At 40.8% G+C, this 20,376-nt stretch overlaps 2 protein-coding genes across 16 annotated transcripts in view; one reads left to right on the plus strand and one right to left on the minus strand.

The window, feature by feature from the left end:
• The window catches only part of CELF1 (CUGBP Elav-like family member 1), a 61,425-nt gene extending 43,444 nt beyond the window's left edge, over positions 1 to 17,981 (minus strand). For 4 of the 15 annotated variants that reach the window (XM_068193633.1, XM_068193632.1, XM_068193629.1 and 1 more), the window contains exons 1-2: positions 5,502 to 5,520; positions 1,337 to 1,377 (exon numbers count right to left, since the gene is read on the minus strand). The gene's annotated coding sequence lies outside the window, so the exon portion shown is untranslated. Of the gene's footprint in view, positions 1 to 1,336; positions 1,382 to 5,501; positions 5,522 to 6,189; positions 6,275 to 15,753; positions 15,996 to 17,706 lie in introns of those variants that run through there. The other 11 variants (XM_068193635.1, XM_068193634.1, XM_068193631.1 and 8 more) reach the window with 9 other exon arrangements.
• Positions 17,982 to 17,990: 9 nt separating this feature from the next.
• PTPMT1 (protein tyrosine phosphatase mitochondrial 1) lies at positions 17,991 to 20,334 on the plus strand. Its single transcript, XM_068193676.1, has 4 exons — positions 17,991 to 18,312; positions 18,383 to 18,463; positions 19,002 to 19,193; positions 20,075 to 20,334. The coding sequence occupies exons 1-4, from the start codon at positions 18,142 to 18,144 to the stop codon at positions 20,204 to 20,206; spliced, it is 576 nt and encodes a 191-aa protein (XP_068049777.1). The 5' UTR covers positions 17,991 to 18,141; the 3' UTR covers positions 20,207 to 20,334.
• The last annotated feature ends 42 nt before the right edge of the window (positions 20,335 to 20,376 follow it).

Below are 20,376 nucleotides of genomic sequence, written 5' to 3' on the forward strand. Positions count from 1 at the left end.
TCTTCAGAAAAAAGCCACAAACATAATGATCAGTATTCTCTCTTTCCAATCTTCTGTATGGCTCAAATGGACAGCAAAGGAGCAGGAAGTGCAAAATACAGAACACCAGTTGAGTGTTTTGCAACCCATACAATGCCTGGAGACAAATGTCCTCAAACTGGTACTTCAAAACAAAGAGGTCAATCATCAGTACTCTAAAAAATCACTTGAAATGAAGGTGTCCCTGGATTTCTTAAACCAACTTTAGATCTTTCTAAACTGATGAGTAACATATGGAGAGAGAGGATATCCTGCACTTTAAAGACAAATTTGTTTTTCTTTCTGATATAGACATAACTAAATTCTTCCCAATGTATTCATGAAAACTGTAGCAAATGTCTGTCCATAGCAGAAAACAACTCTTTCCTCAAGACAATATAAAATCTCAATTCTCCCTGGTTGTCTACAGACCAAAACACACCTTAAGTATTTCTCCCATGGCAGAGGTAATTCACTGGAAGAAGAAAAATCACCAAACTTTGGTTGTGGTGATACTGATAGTGTTACTTAACACAGCAGTTACAGGTCAATTGTCTCAGAAGTGAACTGAAACTCTTGAGGTGCACAGTACAAACAGTCTGATACGTTCTTTTGTACTCCTCTGACCACACAGTAAATCATTCCAACTTCCTAAACCAGAGAAACAACTAGATCACAGAGGAGCTTTTTACTGGGTTGTCAAGCTGACTCCATCTATAATGCAAGCTACCATGAGAACCAAACATAACCAAAGGACACAGCACTAAACCCTCAGCTGGAAACTGAGAAGGGGCAATTGTCTCAGCTGCCACATGAAACTACACCCTTATTGGACTTCTAGCACAAAGAAAATTGCACCAAAATATCCTCACATTTGATTCCATGCACTTTCATACTTGACTATGTTCCCGTTCTACTGCACATAATCAAATCTGTCTCAGCCCAGAAGGAGTTGTTCCACTAATACTCACCTTTAGGGTTTCATGTACTACAGAATATTGCAGATTTGTTCTGGTCAAGAAATTATTATGAAGACAGGCATTTCTACTTTGAAGTTATGTTTCTAAAATTATTAAATTACAGATGGAGTTAAAGACACCTATTGACTCAGTATTCACAGTCCTGAACTGTTAACACTCCCAACCCCCTTTGGCAGTACAAAGGCAGGAAACTGCAGAGTTTAAGGTTCAGGGAGCACTGCTCACTGCAGTGGAAAATGACTGCTTTCATCACTGAATGTAAAAACAACATCTCTCTAAACCTTTATAAGGAAGCTCTACTACACAACTGAGGGATACAAACTTTAGTTGGTTCATACCTGCAGCTACGCACCTCTGTCCAGCCGTTCCAGTCTTCACTCTAGAAGATAAGGAAAAACACACATTGAGGACTCCAGAATTAGCATCAGATAACAACAAGCATTATGTGAACTCTACCTGGTAAAAGCACTGAGGACTGGGAAAGTGAACATATTTCTAATACTAGAAGTCATCATGAGGGTAATAACCATCAATACCATCAAAACTGAAGCAGCATATTTCAAATATACAGGGTAAATGAAAGGGTGCACAAAAATGGACTGCAAACACAACATGGCTGAAAACAGAAGTCTTAGAGCTTCCTAGCAATGTTCAGTGGACTTATGCCACCTATCTGGCCTTTTGGCTGTCACAACAGAAGCAGCTACCAACAGCAGTAGCCACAATCCTGAACTCTTATATGGCATTATTTTGACAGCTGCAGCACTAACAGATGACCATGAACCTGCAGAGGGGAACTCTACTGTACGACTGCATAAATGGAAATGTCTCAAAAAGCACTCAATTAGGGAACACAGAATTGAACAACACAAGGAAAAAAAGTTATTTCTACATCTTAAGCAAATCATCAGCCAGGAACCATACAGATTTTCTGTACTAGCACCTCATATCTAGGGGATGCTACTTCATGATTCAGAGATCTCTTTTTGCAAACTCAGTAACAGACTCTCAACACAAGCTAGTCTGCATTTAAAAACAAACTTGGGATTTTTTATTTTGACGTTTCTTGACTTTTTTTTCTCCCTCAAATGATTTCTTCTCTGCCTCCTCCTGGGTTATTTTGCAGAACTACACTCATGTCAGTCTAGCAGTGTTTTACAGAAAATCCAAATCTATTTATTTATCTATAGTTAACAAACTAAAAACTGCATTCACCAGCAAGCAGCATTATACAAGGCTATCTGAGCCTGTATAATTGACTGCTTTGCAGGCCCCTACTTAACCTTTGTTCTGTATTTTTTTTTTAGTAAGTGAGAATAAGCAAGCCACATCCTCTTCAAACTTGACATGTAATATACTTGGTTATTTATCACATGTATTCATGCCCTCTTTTTCAAAGGGAGATCTCTTGAGAAAGTTCAATTCTTCTAAATTCTTCCTGTTTGTTCAATTCATTTAATAAAGTACTAAAGCCTCTAAAGGAACAAAGAATCCTAAACACAAGAACAAAATTAATTTTCTTATAATATTTGTTGAAAACAAAACCCAAACTGTGAATCCTGACAAACATAAAGCAGTTATCTGAAATGTATATTTTCAAAATTATGAATTTTTCTTTCCTTGAATATTACTCAAAACTGACTATTGTTCAGAGAACACTTCACATATTTATTTTTGTTCAGTTTCAGAACAACATTCTAGATTATGAAGCTCCAATTCATGATCGAGACAAATGTTACCTTAAGACAGTTCTTCCACCTCAGCCAGATTCCTCTGCTTTTCTGTAGTTTAATTACAAAATATTGTTTATGGCCAAAAAAAATGGTCTTAGATTCCTGCTAACAGACCTTCTTCATGCCTAACTTCTAATGTCTACAAAACAACAGGTAACATAAATTTTGCTTATATGCTAAGTTAAGTTATATTCCTTTGATAATCAGCTTTCAGATAAAATGAATGCTTAAGAATATCTATATAAACAACTTTTTGATGTTAAAAAGAAAATCTTCACTTCACACACGTAACTAACATTCTAGTGAATTAATTTAAAAACTTCAAAGAAACCAAAAGTGCAGCTAACATAGCCAGAGGAACCCGTAACTCTTGGATACCTTTGGGAAAAAATACACTTCACTGAATCAAAGGCAAAATCCAAGACAATAAAAACTTCAAAAACCAAGCAGCAAATATGACAACCACCTGTAGAAAGCCTGTGAGAGAGCTCTTAAATCACAAATTGTTTTAGTATGGTTTATTTAATTGCATGCAGAACATAAATACACTGAATAATTAATCCAGGTTTATACATAAGATAAACCTGGCCCGAAGGCCAAAGAATCTGACAAGTATGTTTCTTCTCAGGAAAAATTAGGTCTTGGATCCCTCAGACTAAGGTTTATACATACATACAGCTTGGTGCTGCTAGCCATGTGTGCAGCATGGTCACTTCTGTAATTAACTGATGGGGCAGTAAGCTCTTGTGCAAAGTAGGTTCTCTGCAGCCAGCATTTGATGCTGACAGCCAACTGCTTTCATAGCTGCATGAGTGTGCTTAGTGCAGTCAGCAAAACAATTAATGGGGTAAATTCAGATCTCTCATCATAGCTTTCATAAAAATTTTCCTGAAGTTGTCCCCTGACTAAGGTGCTGCAGCTGAGTACAGTTGTCACTTTCAACTACTGCATAAAGCTGCGAGGAACTACTGACACTACCTGAGTACTCCATGTAGAAAAACAAAGTTTTAATGCTTAGATTTAACGGCCCTGCCAGATCTAAAGGTGGTAAAATATACTCTCACTGATGAACACTTGCAACTTTCGATAAGCAATATAATATAAATAGAACTGCAGCTGGTAATGAAAACAAGTGGCTTCATCCACTAAGTACTAGACAATGGACATGAGCCCAATAAATCTAATAAATAAAGTAATACCGCTTTTCTACTAAGTGGTAAAACTTCTGTCTCACCAGCACCCAGGACCATCTAAGAGAATACCAGATCATTTAATGGATTCTGATCAATGAAATTACTGTCATAGTCAGCACTTTGTCTAGACCAGTTCTGATTTCTCATTACACTTTCCAGGAACTAAAGTTTATGGGATTGTCAAGGTTACCATTGGCAATTAAAGAGGCCCACAGATCAAACAGACCACATAGATCAGCCTCAGATACATCCTGGCGTCAACAGTCTCTCACATAAATCAGTGTTCAGTCTGCAGATTGACATACTTTTAGGAACCCATGTGACTAATAATGAAAATCTGAAAATACAGAAAGAACTATTTCTTTGGAAGAAGTACCAGAGGGAGATAAGGATACATCAGACAGCGATGGAGCAAGTACACTACACGGATTACGAACCGAGAGTCCTACACAAACCAGAGGAAGTTTCAATCACTGCACAGCTCAGGCCACAACCCACAGAAATGTCACTTTGTAGCAACCCTTACTAATGAGGCAACAACACAACAGAGATAGCAAGGGGAAACTCCTGCCATATAAAAACTGTACCAGAGAAGGAGACCTACTGTTTTATCTGAGAAGTGCCCTTCTGCTGCAATCTTTACACCACCCAAACCTCTCAGCACCAGAAGCTACTTGTTCAATGTGAGGCCACAGCTCAGTCACTGTGCCTGCTCAATTTATTTTGGCAGACAGAGCTGCCAAATACCGTTTTTCTCAGCGCTGCCAGCACAAATACTAAAGGTATACCGGGTAGCAGACAAACTATACAGTTAGCAAGTTGAATTACTCATGACAGTATGTTTTACTATAAGAATATAAGTTTTTTTCAACTTCAGATGTAACAGCAAGAACAGAATGAAGAACAGAAGGGGTTCACATTTTGGGACCACTGTAGATAAAGATGAAAAAGACAAGAAAACATTTTAAATGCTATGCTTCAAGTTACTCTAACCAGGACATCATAAGATACTTAAGATTTGGGATGCTTATCATATTTGCAATGTCTGTTCCATGTTTAGTCAGCATTTACATTCCAAACACCTCCAAGATCAAGTCTTACAACCCAAAATGAAAGCATCAAAGACACACGTTAACAATACAAACCAATCCTATGATTTACTGTTGAAAACACGGGACTCGGGCTTAGAAGACATAACTTATATTATTAACTATATGGCTGAATAGTAACTTTTTGGTCCTAAGAGTTTCCATTTGTACAATATGGACAAATATGTTCAAAGAAATAATAATCTTATTTCTTTGTGAAAAGGTATTTTGAAAACTAGTGACAGAATGTATTTAATCAGAGTCAGGAGTATCATCATATTGTTACACTTGCATCTCAGCTGAAAACCTCATAAATTACTTCACAAAAAAAAATTCCACAAAACATATGTCTGTTAATAAAATCCAAAATATCTCACCAACAAAAGACTTAGCTTACGATCTCTCTCCAGATTAGGTATTAAGGGACTCTCAAAATATACCAGGAGTTGCAAATAGAGCAGATTCAAACTAAAGCAACATTTCATTTACTTTTTGAATGAAGGTCAGAAAGCATGCATTCATGTTTTGCCTTATGGAGACTCTACATGCCACAGGAAGACCTCTCACATACAGCAGAGTTTGGTTGTCTTTTGGGTAAAAGATTGAGTTTTAGTGAACACAAACAATATTCTCAGTTTAACCACTAAGCCTACTCCTAGAAGCAACTGAACTTTAGCTGAACTTTAACAACCTCATCCATCTCAGCCACAAGATTCAAACATTACCACTTTCTACTTACCTATCTTTAAGGGCAAGATAAAAAAATCTCAATGGGGAAACCACCCCTGTGCAATGTTTAGATAGACACAGCTTGCATAGCTGTGTGTTAAAAATTCAAGATACTTGCACACCTTTTTTCTGATTGTACAAAAGGGAATAGATTCAAAAACAAACAGAGAATAAAGATGTATTGCAGATCTCCCACAAAGATCCTCAAATGCAATCACTATTCTGTATTACCACACCTAAAATGCCAAAGGAGGACACAGTGTACATGGCTGTTTCCAGCATCTACTGCTAGCTTCAGGAGGAAAATAATTTTGAGGTGTCTCAATTTTGAAAGATCAGAACTGAACTGTATACAAAATTCTGAGTAGGTCTGAAATTCTGTATTTGCAAAATGTTGAAGCATAAACATTTTATTTCAAAGAAGCACAACTAAGAAAGACTGATTTACCTGAAGCTTGTATGTGTCTTGCTTGGCTTATATTAGACAAATACTTGCCATGAACTCTACCGTGCAGAATCTGCCATTGCCACGCCTGCAAACCAAAGAGTAAAAATATGCTCAATTATTTTTATCTTTATTTTGTAACTGGCACACGGTAAATCCTTTGCAGAAGTAAATGGATACAAATTGCACTCATTTACATCTGCAAAGAAATGGAGTTACTGCTCTATTATATCCAATGAACACTGATTCAAATCAGTTTTAACAGCAAATAATTTTCATTAATACTTGAAGAGATTTAAGTATTATTGGGTGCACAGAGCTGAAGCCTTAAAAAATATTTCATACTATTTCTTTTTCTCCATCAGAGGCAAATGCTGGCACTGCTGTGGGAACATCAACTTAGGAATGTTCCACTTTTGCTCTAAAACACAAATTTAGTCAAATGTAACCATTTCACTGCAAAGCAGTTTTTACTATGCTTCTAAGTCCAGATCTCTGAAGGTTTCTCATTTTTAACATCATTTGTATATACTTCGATTTATTTTTTGCAACATTTACTCCCCTCTTCAGTATCTTTATATAGTATCTGAAACATACAACTGTAAATAATACAGAAAAACTTATTTAAAAAAAGGTGCATTCATTTACGATCTACTGAAAACACATGAATACATGAACACATGCCATGAAGCACCATTTTTGTGGGACTACCAATCACAAATGCAATGCCACACTTCAGATGAACTTTCCTCTGTCTGAAGAAGTTTTTATTCCTCGTTACAAACATGTGAATACAGCTAATAGAATGCCTTTCCTATTGGTATCAGCAGCCTTTTACTCCACAAACTACCCTCATGGTCCATTTGTGACCCTGACACACCCTCTCCAGGCTGCTCATCTCCAGTGCTTGATGCTCACCGATTCCTGTGTCAGCAAGCTCTGCTTGCTCCTCTCTCTTCCCAAGGCCTCAGAAACTCTCCCTGCTGTACAAGGCTGGATCCATAACTTGATCTCAGATTTTACTTAGCTGGGTGGAGAAGGACCAAGAGTGTCAATGTACTTTGCCATGAGCTGGAGGTTCAATACTTGCTTGAAGTCTTAAGCATGTATTTTCAGATTTCTTCACTTACACACTCATCCATCAATTCATTTCCATCACTTTTACTGGAAGGCACAGTATGACACCTGCTAGGAGTTTTCCAGTGCTAGCAGGAAGAGACTCCATAAACTTTATGGCAGAAACAAGTGCTATAATACAGCTTTGGCTTCATGAGCATGCAGAATGGACATAAAATAAATTTCTTTCTGAATTCTCTATACCTTGTGCCTAGATTCTGGAGGCACCTTATACTTCCAAAACCTTTCACGTGACAGTCTATGTATAACATAATTTTCTCTCTGTCCTCACATCAGAAAAGCTCACAGATTTCTTCCCAAATGAACAGCAGGCTTTCTGCAGAGCAGCATCAAACATAGTGTGTACCAAATACTGCATTCATTAAGAAGTATGTTAAGACAGCATTTAGAACTTCCCTGTCTAGAACCAAATTTTATGTGCCCCAGCAGGCCACACAAGCAAACAATTCTCATTTAATATTTTCAGGTTATACAACTGAAAAGACTGGATATGAGCTCTCCATAAAAATTCAATAGAAACGGGGAAGAAATACAAAGGAATAAATTGAGATACTCCTGCTACAGGTCCAGTTTAAGCTGGTGCTATTGCCAAAAGAATGATGCACAACTCTTTCCTCACCAGCTGTCCATCCCCACCTCTGTGTAACAAGCCTGAGAGAGGAAATGATCAAGGTGTGATCTTGTCCACTACTAATAACAAGAAAATAATAGCTTTAACCCAGCCCTACTCCTAGATTCAATTCACTGCACAACCACACAGATGCTCTTGGTAGCACAAAAAAAAAAAGGAAAAATGCATCAAAAAGAGGCACAAGCCTCTTTCAGAGCAATACTGGCAGATGCTCATTTAAATTACTCATGGAACTAGATCATCAGATTTAGATACTGAATTTTACACAATTAAATCTCTACTGACTGATCCTTTTTAAAGGCCTCAAGTGATAAACAAGGCTTCCACTGCTTCTGTTAAGAAAACACTATGTTTGTAAGAACTATATACATCTCCTTCCATATAATCACCATCACTGTTCCAATTCTTTGTCAGTGAACTGCCTCAGATATTACAGACATGTCAGTCCATATTCTTGATTAAACAATATGTTTTAACTTCTTAAAATCACAAGTAAACGTTTTCCAACTTTCATTTACTCTTCCTGGAGTTGTAAATACTTCACAACATTAGTTTTAATTTTCATCAATTTGAAATGCACACTGTACTTAATTCAAAATTCCTGTAATCTTCCCATATTTTCCACCCTTAACCTAACTTTATTATTTAACTGCATAATTATAGTATTTTCAAAAAGGGCTTACTTTTCTTAAAAAAACCAAAACAGTAGGGCAAGAAGAAAATAAAAAATCATGCTTTCCTGTGCAATTTCAGAACCTTCAAAGGACATTAGACAGAAGTTAATTTTTCATTTGTCTCGTACCCTGATTAAACCTTTTCTGCAGACAGGGTAACAGTCAAAATACAATGAATTATTTGGTATTCTCCCTTAAACACAAAAGCATATATGGCAAACAAGATTTCCTGTCTTGACAGCTTGGCTTAGTTCTGAACAATGTCACTTTCTCATATATTGCCTTTAGGAAGATTCCAACAAAATGGCATGATTGAAATTCCTCAGTGCCCTTCTACTACTCAAATGCCTTTGGTGCACATGTATTTATTATTTATTCAGAGTTCTATCCATTTATCATGGCATCTTTGACAGAACAGACACACAGTACTTTTAAACATCCAATAGTGTACTTCCAAGAGGCCTTTGAAACTGCATAACTATATTCCTGCTCCAAGACTACTTGGAGGAAAAGGTGAGTATGCTACAAGAAAACACTTGGAAGCTGAGGAATCATAAAACTCCAATCACTGCCTCAAACAGTACCAAGAATTGCTTTTTACTGGTAACTCATATAAAAGAAAGGTTGTCAGCTAGGGAGTCAGCAAGTGGAAATGTGGGAAGACAGGCGGAGAGAGGACCTAATTCTAGCAGAGAATGCCAGAATTAGGCAAAATACCAAGATACTTCAGGTAACAAGTTTAACATCCCACAGGCTACATATTTGCAACAGATTTTGTAGAATTTCCACATGAAGAGGGAAAATCTACTGCAGTATGTCTCCATTAAACAAAGAATGATCAGAAAACAGCCACACAACTAAGTTGCTTGAGTTCAATCAGTTCAAGAAGATGACCCTCTGTCACACATCAATGACAGGTCCCTGCCTGCAGACATCAGTACAATCCAGATACTGCCAGGCAACTGAGATCCACCAATTTGCCTCCAAAATGTCCTTCTTCCACATACAAGACACACTGCTCTTTCAGGAAGAAATACACTGAACACTGCAGTGGTAATAAAGAAAAATAATTCAGACTGAGTTTATGGAACATGGTCCTCAAGAAAAAAGGCAGACTCTTGCTAAAATCAATTTCACAACTGAAATAATGTTTTCCTCTCTCAAATTCCAGAAACAAAAGGCTGATACCTATTTGCAAAGATATTAAAAAGACAGCAGAATTTTTAAGGGGACGGTATTTCTTGAAATTTAGAAAAAGTACCCTATAATCAATTGCCCTTTTTCTCTCTCTCAAAAAATTATTGCCACAGTTAATGGTGTATTCAATTGCTGCCACTATTTTGAGCACCTTCCTGCAACTCGAAGATTGTATCAGCAGTTTACTACAGTGTAGCAGCTAACAGACATTCTGCACTACTAGTTCAACTGATCTACTATTAAAAAAAAGCAATTGTGAATAGTAATCCCAATGTGTGCAGCGCCTCAATACAAAGTTTATGCAAGCACACAGTCAGGGAAGTCTTAGCTGCAAGTTTCCAGCCCTTCCTAACAAGGTATTTCCTACAAGCCCCATCCCTGAACACCAACTCCTGATTCCAAACTAGGCAGGCCAGGGTCTAGCTCCTCATTAATCCCCATTGCCCATAACAAGCAAACAGCACTCAGATCTTCCAGGACAGGATCTAGCTTTCATTAATCTTCAAGGCAGACAGTGACAACAGACCTTTTATGGAAGGATACAGGCCTTGGCTAATCACTCCCCAAAGCAGGAAGGGAGATTAAAATCCTCATCCCAGAAAACAGGAGCTCTTTTGGAGGTTAAATCTGTGTCTTTCTGATGCCACTGTTATCCATTACAAATTGCCCCTGCAAGACAACTCCTCAGTTTCCAGTCCCTAGACTGCCAAATTTGGATGAACTGCAGTTTACAAAAAAGACAACAACCACAAACAGATTGCCTTTCACTTGGAACACCAGTTGTACAGAGACAGACAGACAGATGGACATAACAGAGATTGTAAGCCCTGGCTCTCAATTCTGCTCAGCAAATGCCCACCAGGCCAGCCACACTGCCTGGTGAGCCAGTGTGCTCTGCTGGACAAATATAGAAAGCAGAAAGTGGAACAACCCTTTCAACAGAAGAGATTCTGCTCAGCTCCCCAAGAGGGAGGAGCAGGAGCTGAACCAGCCGAACTGCTTTACCCATACATGGTCTCTGAAAGAGTCCATTGCTAAGACAAGTTCTTTACACACACCCTCATTCACTGTCACACCGCGCAAGAAGAGAAAAGAATTAAAGCGTACAAACCTAAAGGAGTTACTGTTTTGAAATGAGTTCCAACTCCACTTTGCTTGCGCCCACATTAATAATGAACAAACATCTAACACTATTCACCAACAAAATCTGGGCAGCTACTCAGAAACAAGACAAAAATCTTCTTCCCAGGGAATCCCCACAACCACCAACATTTCAATAACTACTGAACTAGTGAAGTCTTCCTTGCTGCTTTTGGACACACACAACCACATATTAAGTTCTTGGTTTGACCTTCTCCCTGCTCCAGCCCAAATTGAATTACAGAAATCCTTTTAAACCCTTCTCCCTTTTCAAGTATTGTCCCAGACCAGGAAGCATGACCTTTCTCATTGGGTGACACTAATTACTATGCTGACCTGCCATATCTTGTCTGATATCCCTGTAGTCCTTTTTGCCAGAATTTAAACACTAACTAAACCTTTTCCTATGCATTCTTCTTAAAAACAGAAGAAATGCACTTCTGTGCTGCATCCTCTTCTCCCTCCAGCCAACCCACCCCTTTCACATTCTGACACAGAAAGAGCAGAGTAAGTGTAATTGAAGACCCAAATCCGTAAGTCTTCACAGAAAAAAAACCTACGAAAACTATAGAAGTGGCACGGTCTATTTTTATTTTTAGTACACAAGTAAGACAGTTTGCAAACTCAAAAGCAGCTTCATTTATATTAAAAAAGCATCATTATTCATAAATTATTTATTACCACATGCTGCTGCCTATTGCTTCTCCTTGGTGTATCTTACATTTACGTGGTGATACCAAACTACCTGACAGGAGCTACCAGGAAAGTTCTTTCATACAAGTAAGTGGAAGTTGCAACTTCCAGCTGTATCAGGAATGCAGCAGCCAATTCAGAACTCAGAGATGCACACTAGTCGGGGAGTTTTGTTAATGTCACGTGCAAGTAGACACAAAAGTGCTGGCATTAAAGTCAACAATCCCGATATTTTTTCAAATTTCTCATTACTGAGATAATGGTTTAGGCTCCCTGCAAATTCAGGAAGATAACAGCATATGCACAATTAGCTCTGTACCTAAGCACAGCCTAAATTATTTTTCTTACAAATAAGGATCAAGAATATGTGCCCTAGTCTTGCTCCCCAAGAAATGCCTATTTAACTTAGTCTTGGATTAAATTAAAAAATAATTTTAAACCCAAAGAAATTCCAAAGTAAATTTTGCATAGCAGCTTCCACACTGTGAAATACAGACAGTACCACCTACAGCCAGTCTCTGATAGTGATCAAATTCTGGCACTGAATGCATAATTCAGAGTGTAACATGGGTGGCTTTAGTCCATAAGTATCAGAAAATACTCACTAAACGTTTCCTAAGTCTCCAATGCAAATAATCATGGATTTCTGAGCAGTCAAAACTGCTTTAGAGAAGTAAACATATAAATCTTAAGTAAATATATACATCTTTTTCTTCCCCAAAAAGCTTTTGCATATTGATATTTTTAAGGGTATCACTTCTAATGTCACTTAGGACCCTGCAAGGAATTTTTACTGTTTCAACTCAACCTCAATTGTGCTCCACACTGTAGTCATTGAACAATCACATGCAGGATAAAACAACCAACAAAAACTCAAGAAGAAATACAACTCATCACTAAGTTTATCTGTCATCCAAGTATTTTTAATTCAGATTTTTAAATGCAGAACAGAAAATTTTTGAAGACAAATAACAAGGGAATACAGGTAAGTAGGCAAAAAATATTTTCAGATGGTGCTCTGCTTTGGAATACAAAACTACAAATTAGAGAATTACTTTTACACTGTATTGTGCCTACACAAAATGGAAAAGCTAGATATGATGTTCAAAATACATTCTCTCTTCCTGAAAGATCAATATTTCATTGCCTTCTGAAGAAACATTTATCAAAACTCTATCTTGTAAGATTTTGCAGAGATATTAAGATGCCTGGTGTACATCCTGCAAATCTCTACATATATTAAGAAAGATGCTACCTTTTTTTTTTTTTTTTTTTTTTTTTTTTTTTTTGTATGTAGAGTTGGACATTATCTGCTAAGTGCTTGATTTGAATTACATTGGAAAAAGCAGACAGGAATATTCCCTTTCCAATAGAGTCTAAAAAATTTGTGGATTGCATGCCTACATTGGAATATTTTTCGAACTGCATAGTTTGGGACAAAAATAGCAGAGGATATGCATGGGTTCAGTGAAAGCCTGAATTTTAAATAATGTTTGAAGGAAAACAGTTTCACTTTGACATGTGAAATACTGAAATCTAGTGGATAACAACTACATTATTTTTGTGAAAGGTGCAGTACAAAACAGCCAGTAGACAGAAGTGAAAACTACCCGAAAGAACAGTTTTGATAGGGGTGAAAAAAAGAAACCATGGTCCTGAATAACTCAAATTAATTTAAAGTAAAAACAATGTAAGACAGTCACCTGGGTTCTTATATTAATTGGGAGAGCACCCAGTTCTGAGAGAACACAGAGCATGCAAGCATTAAAAAAAATGCTCTGCAAAGGAAGGCCTGCCAGATACCACACCAGCATGGCATCAGATATTCAACAAACACCCATCCTCTCATCCACATGCTCATTCAAGATCTCCTGGAGGTGTGCTGCTGAAAAGGACAAAGAAATCAAACGGCCTGCTCATTTGCATGGATTTCACCAATACTCAAGCTAGTTATTCCATGCTGTATTACAAGCAATTTAGTCAAACCAATGTAAAAATCCCAGAGCAGTATGGTTTTAAACCCAGTTTAAATAATCTTAAATCAACCTGGGACTTTACCACTGCAAGCCAAGCCATTAAATCAGTTATAAATCTATTCTAAATTAGTAAAGACTCATTATCAAAACCTGCAGTTTGTCAGTTTGCCACTAACACTCTGCCTCTAACAGAGCAGCCAGTAAGCCAGCACACCTTTTCTAAAAACAAAACAAGAAGACAGACCATGCTATATTAAGTATACTGAAGATACAAAGGTAACATGCATACATGGGACAGACAAGACAGCTCATGGTCAAGGATTCCTCTTCTGGCCTAAGGCTTTCAATTACATATACCTGTGACACAAACCACATCATCTAAACTGAAATTCTTCACTAAGAGTTGGAAACTACTGAAGATTTCTGTTCAGCCATCTAGCTGCTCATTGTTCATCCTGAATTCATCTAGCAATGGTGCATTTTCTTTAGCACAGAGCTAAGACAGCTGGAAGTTTGAAGCTACTCAAGATGTCAAAGATGACTTCCTTTCCTTGGGATAATGACTGTGCTGCACCTCCATTGCTTTCAAACAAATAAGCCTGCTCTGTCCATCACCGCTCACTCGTGAGTTATTCCTCCCTACAGCAAAGCACTTGCAAGACTAAGTGGCACTGCAGCTTTGACCCAATGTGTATTTTACTTCTACTTGCTTGAGTCTCACACCAGGTGCAAACAAGATAATGTTCAGTTGATATTTGGGAAATCTCCTCTTGAAATGTGAATGCTAAAGCTCTCTCTTTTCATTCTTATGTCCCAAACACAAAGTGTCTTGGCATCTTCATAAAATACTGTTGTAGAGAACAATTGCAGAAAGTGTGGTATTTTGCATTCTTGCATTTATTCATATAAAAAGTATCTCTGATGACTGGAAGAAAGGCAGTAAAACTACTGGTTACTTTTTCCAATCAAGATGACCTCTCTTGCCTCAAGGAATCTTGTAACAGGATCACCACTCAAGATCCTGCTCTGTGATACTTTGGGAAATACCCACTAGAGGCCCTAGATAACTTTCCTCAATTTACAATCCCCACTCTAATAAATACTGAAATATTTTAGTCTTCTTTTCTTCTATACTATTTTTTTCTCCTGCCAAATATCTGATCAGTGAATAAAAATCATACCTTCTTGCCTGAAGGCATTGAATAACTCTGCACATAGTCTTGGAAGGACGAGCAATACTAAACATGCCCAGGTAGAAATAAAACATTTCAGACATTCATGGCTAGACTGAAAAACAAGAAAGCAGAAATATAGATCTGAGTGCATTTGACTATTGCAGCTGTCTCACATTACATTTTGGAAAACTGGACATATTCACTTAAGAACAGTCTCCAGTCAACAGCCAGAACAGTGGGTTCTTGGATCTCAGTGCTAAAGGCTAACAACCAGGAAATCTTAGAAACTATGACAATTTGTCTCACTTCCCACCTACTCTGAAATAGGCACTAAAGGAAAAATCAGAGTGGGCACTCTGAAGAGATTTGTGGCAGATGACTCAGTAACTGATAATCAATAGAACAGCCACATTCCAGAAAAATATGCAAGAAATAGTTAAGAAGCAACATGCTCACAACAAAGTTTCCCAATAAGTTCAATTAGACACTGGATTTCAGGCAGAATCTTACTTAATTCAAAGTGAATCTAAATATTTAAGAATCACATAAGAATCCACCTTTTATGAAATTCAACCAATACAGGATACTGTTAGTGATTTTAGAAGAAAATTTACACAACATTATAAATATTATTTCAAAGCATCATATTTTGTTTCAATCAATGATTCTTCAGCTGATGTACAGGTTACTTGGCAAGGCATGGATTTATTATTAATGAGATAGACAACTATTGTATATCAATGATCCTGCCACATTTCCTGCTTTCCCCTTCAGAGGAGTGGTGCCAGGGAGTATGTTTTCAGAAGCCCTACGTGTAGAAGAACTAAAAAAACCTTCCCCCTGCCATTCAAAGATAATCCTAGAAGAGCATCAAGTTTTGGAGGCCTAGCAAAAACATGGATACAGTAAGAAGTACACAGTAGTACTACTATGGATTTCTTTACCCTATCTCCCATAGTGAAAGATGGATACATTCTTCTCACTTTTGTAGGTAATTCACTCTCAAAACAAAACTACCTAACACATAAATCTTCATGTTTTAGTGTTCATGACTTCAGAACAGTCACTTTTCAATCGTCTGCTTTTCTGCAGATGCTGTGTTCCTGCTTTCTTTTGCATGTAAACAGAATGTCCTATGCTTGCATCAATTATTTTGTTACCTATTTAAAAAAAAAACAAACAGATACACAAAGGGGAAACATGTATGTAACATTAGAAACTTAGACAGGGAAAGGAAAACCAGAATAAAGACAGCTATGCAAGAATGATCATTCAGAAATGGTGAATACAGTCCTCAGGAACAGGGTATGCCTTCCAAAAATAAATATCAGCAATAATTTTGAACGTGAGCAGAGGCTGAAAGAGAACAGTAACCATCTAAAAAAAAAGAATACTTTACATCACCATATTTTAAAAATCCTATTTAGGAATTTTAGTAGTATATACATTTGCACCCATATCTCTGAGCAGGTATAAGACTTGTGCTCCTGTCCTGGGGGCTCTTCATCAGCAGCAATGCAACTGAACATATTAAGCTGCTAGATGCAAGCTGTACCCACTCTAACACTTCCTGGCTCAACCTAAAGACATATGGATTAATTTTAAACATCTACCACAGCAGCAGTATTTCCAGCAATGCTGCTTCTTCAAGACTTAGGTCCAGACACAATTCTAGGAAGATGCAGTTTTTCATATTATGCAGAGATCCCAAGAACACAGCCGAGGGGAATGGAAAAAATAATAAAAATGTGATGGGTTTATTATGGCTGTGCAATGCCAAGTCAGTGCAGTAAAATCTATCTGATGAACTAACCTAGAGAAAAACAATAGAGGAGACAATAAAATACACTAGGAGAGAGTTCAGCAATTTTTGTGATCACTGGTACAAAGAGTAAGAAAGGACAGACATACACAAAAAAATAAAAACACAAATTCGAGATAGTCAGAAAACACAAGGTCTTGTAAGCTAGAAGTCAAGTGTGCTTCATGATATAAGTCCCCACCAAATACTTTTCTAAATCCAGCGAACTGGTGAAACACACCCAACGACCACACTCAAGCAGGACATACAAGAAAGCTGCAATGCTTGAAAAATGTTCCCCGACAACTTCTAGGAGAAGAGAATGCTTGTGCCTAAAGGTGAAAATGTCTGGGCCACAATTCCTCAGGAATTTAAAGGAGTGTATTCTAAGGTTGCCTCTCAACTACCTTCTCCTAACAGTCCTATTAATAAAGCATGCTGTTATCAACCTTTACTCTTCTTCACGTATTTATCACCCATTTTACGCTCCGTCTCTCCTGGTTTTTATATTCCTCTTCCTGCTTCATTCCAGTAGTGTCTGTCACGCCTTCTCATACTTGAGGGCTGCAAATCCTCACACTGTGCTTAACTCCAATTTCCCTGATCGTGCTTCTCGTATGCCTGGCTCGCCTCCACCCCTGGTGCACCAGCACACATTTCACTGCTCCAGCGGACAGACCCGCACCATACCGACCACAACAGCAACCGCACCCCAGGTTCCTCTAAGTGCCCGGGGCGCCCAGCCCGGCAGGCTGACGGGGCCCGAGCCCGGGGCAGCCTCTCCCCCGCCCGGCCTCGCCGCAGCCCCCCCGCCCCCAATGGCGCCGCCGCCGCGGGCCGAGCTCGCACCCGCAGCGCCACCGCCACCGCCCGCGGCGCTGTCAGCGCTCGGATCAGATACGACACCCTGCAGCCTCCCGCTCCGGGCCCCGGAGGGGCTCCCGGCGGGGCGGCACCGCCCCGGGATGGCGCGCAAGGGGCGGCGGCGGCCGCGGCTCCCCCGCAGGCCGGAGCGGGGCGGCCGCCTCGGCCCGGCACGAGGGGCCTCGCGGCGGGAGCGCCGGGGAACGGGGGAGAAGGGGCAAGGAGCCGTTACCTGCGCGAGAGGGATCGCGCTTCCCGCCGGCTCGGCTCGGCCCCGCGCCGTTCCTGCCGTGCCGTCCCTGCCGTGCCGTGCGCGGCCCGAGCTCCTCCCGGCGGCGCCGCCCTCACCTGCCCCGGGATCCGCCCGCGCCCCGCTCCGCTCCCTGCGCCGCCTCGGGCCGGCTCTGCAAGATGGCGGCGCTTCCGGGAGAGACCACGGCGGGCGCGGCGTGGGGGGGCCGGGGCCGCGCGCCCGCCCCCCCCGCCCCGCCGGCCCCGCCGCGCCCCGCCCGGCTCCGCCCCGCTCCGGCCCTGCCGGATGCCTCCCGCCCGCGGCCCGGCCCCGCCGCGGGTGCGCCCCTGGTGACGCTCGGTGCGCGCATCCGCGGCGCTCCCCCGCCCGTCGGCCCGGCCCGGCCCGGCGCGGCGCGGCGCGGCCCCGGCGCGCATGGGGGTGGTGGAGGCGCTGGGCGCCGGCGCGGCGCGGCTTCTTTTCTACCCGTCGCTGCTGTACACGGTCGCGCGGGCGCGGCTGCCCGGGTCCCGCCGGCCCTGGTTCCACCGCATCGATGAGGTCGTGCTGCTCGGGGCGCTGCCGCTGCGGGGGCGCATCCGCAGGGTAAGGCGGGCGCAGCGGGGCGGGCCGGGCCGGGAGGAGCGGCGGTCCCTTACGGTGCCTGTGCCCGCAGCTGGTGGCGGAGGAGAACGTGCGCGGCGTGGTCACCCTCACTGAGGACTATGAGACCCGGTTCCTCTGTTTTTCTGCCCAGGTGAGCCCCGGGATTGCTGGAGTGTCCCCCCGCCCCCGTACCGCCCCCCCCGGCCCGGTCTCTCATCGCTGTCTGTCCCGGCACAGGTGAGGCTTTAGCCGCCTCCTGCCGTCATCCCGGCAGCGACCGCCAAGTTCTGTGGCGGCAAAGCCGGGACTACTCGTACCTAAGCCGACTTAAAAAACTATGTGTCAAACCAGTAAAACGTGAGCATGCGAGGGAACTGCTGCTGCAGCGGCAGGGAAAGACAGGAAGCATGGAACCCACATGCATCACTATACAGTAATGCCTTTGGGTTGGGAAGAGGTCCCAACCTCTCTCTTTTCCTTTAGCTGAAACACATTTTTTTAGTCCCCTTTAACTACTACCTTCTGATGACCAGGACTGAAATTTTCATACATCTGATTGGAAGGATTGATGTTCAAAGTCTGTTTAAAGCCTCTCTGAATTTCCCAACTGTCTCAACAGGTTCTGAGTTTCTTTCAGTAAAACAACCAACCCAAAAGTTCACTGACCAAATCTGCTGTGTCTGTTACAGGAATGGGAGGCAATGGGAGTGGAGCAACTGCGTCTCAGCACTGTGGATCTAACAGGAGTCCCCACCTTGGACAACCTGCACAAGGGCGTGGAGTTCATCCTGAGACACCGAGCCCATGGTAACAGCGTCTATGTGCACTGCAAGGCAGGACGCTCCCGCAGTGCCACCATGGTGGCAGCATACTTAATTCAGGTCAGGAGTCTCTGCTAAATGGGGTGAATTTTCATTTAAAAAATGGAAATAAAATGCAGACAACCTTTATAGTTTACTCTTGCTCAGGACGTCTGAGCATGTACAGGTTAATATTCCGTGATTTTACAGAGCTTGGACACCCATTTTAAGAGAGGTCTCAAACTTACCTTGTTTTGAATGCAAATGCAAATTTTGAATTATTCTGCTTTTCTTAATTCTTTCTGTGGAGGAACAGATTGAGGTGGGAATAACAAGTCACTCATGAATGTAGGTTCACTTAGCAGATAAACATACGTTTTTGTTGTTCGTATTTTATCCTTGGTTCACTGGAGTGGTGAGCCTTCCTACACTTTTCCATAAATACAATTCAGATCAAGAGAACTGACTTGTTTTCTGAGTTCCTTTACCAACCCAACTGGGGAAGCCAACACTAAGAACAAAATCCCACCTGTGGATTCTTCCCTTGGTGTTACTAAGTGCTCCCTAGAAAATTTTACATTACTGTTGAAAAGAAAACTTTCCACTAAGTGCTGAAATGTGATGGGAGTACCAGTAGAGTTTTTTAAAAAAATTTAAAAATCGAGCTGCATTTTTGCTCTGGTCTAGTGGGGCTAGGACAGGGAACTGTTCACAACAGGAAGGAAGAGTGAGTGAGACAGAAAGTGGAGGATGCAGGCAGCAACCATTCCTCTATAACTGAGGGATTCATTTCATGAATGTGTGGCTTGCAGGCCTCTCTGAGAGGAACATCAAGTAACCTAAGGGGCAAAGCAGCAGCAAGCTTTCTAACACCTCTGATACTGTCCATAGCCTCCGGATGGTTCCATTAACTGGTGCAAAGATGGAATGGATTTTCACTTGCTGGGTTTCTGCCTTTTCAGCTGCATCACTGGAGCCCTCAGGAAGCAATAGAGGCCATTGCCAAGATTCGTCCCCACATCCTCATTCGACACAAGCAAGTCCAGGTCCTGGAGAAATTTCACAGGAACATGATCACTGGGAGAACTGCATAACTTAGTAAGAACTAATCAAAATCAGAATCAAAATCCTCATTTCAGCTGCTATAAAAAAGCTTTTATGATCTAACAAAAGCTTAAGGGTTTTCATTCTTGACTGTAAATAAAGAATGTTTTACAGTGAAGGGGAAATAGGGCTGTTTCATTAAAGCTTTCTTTCCTTATGG

Source organism: Anomalospiza imberbis, chromosome 6 (genome assembly GCF_031753505.1).
Source record: "Anomalospiza imberbis isolate Cuckoo-Finch-1a 21T00152 chromosome 6, ASM3175350v1, whole genome shotgun sequence".
In the NCBI taxonomy this organism is placed as follows: domain Eukaryota; kingdom Metazoa; phylum Chordata; class Aves; order Passeriformes; family Viduidae; genus Anomalospiza; species Anomalospiza imberbis.

Coding starts and splice junctions, on each gene's coding strand:
- PTPMT1 (XM_068193676.1), top strand. CDS start 18,142: ATGGGGGTGGTGGAGGCGCTGGGCGCCGGCGCGGCGCGGCTTCTTTTC. Junction 18,313..18,382: donor TGCGGGGGCGCATCCGCAGG/GTAAGGCGGGCG, acceptor CTGTGCCCGCAG/CTGGTGGCGGAGGAGAACGT. Junction 18,464..19,001: donor TCCTCTGTTTTTCTGCCCAG/GTGAGCCCCGGG, acceptor TGTCTGTTACAG/GAATGGGAGGCAATGGGAGT.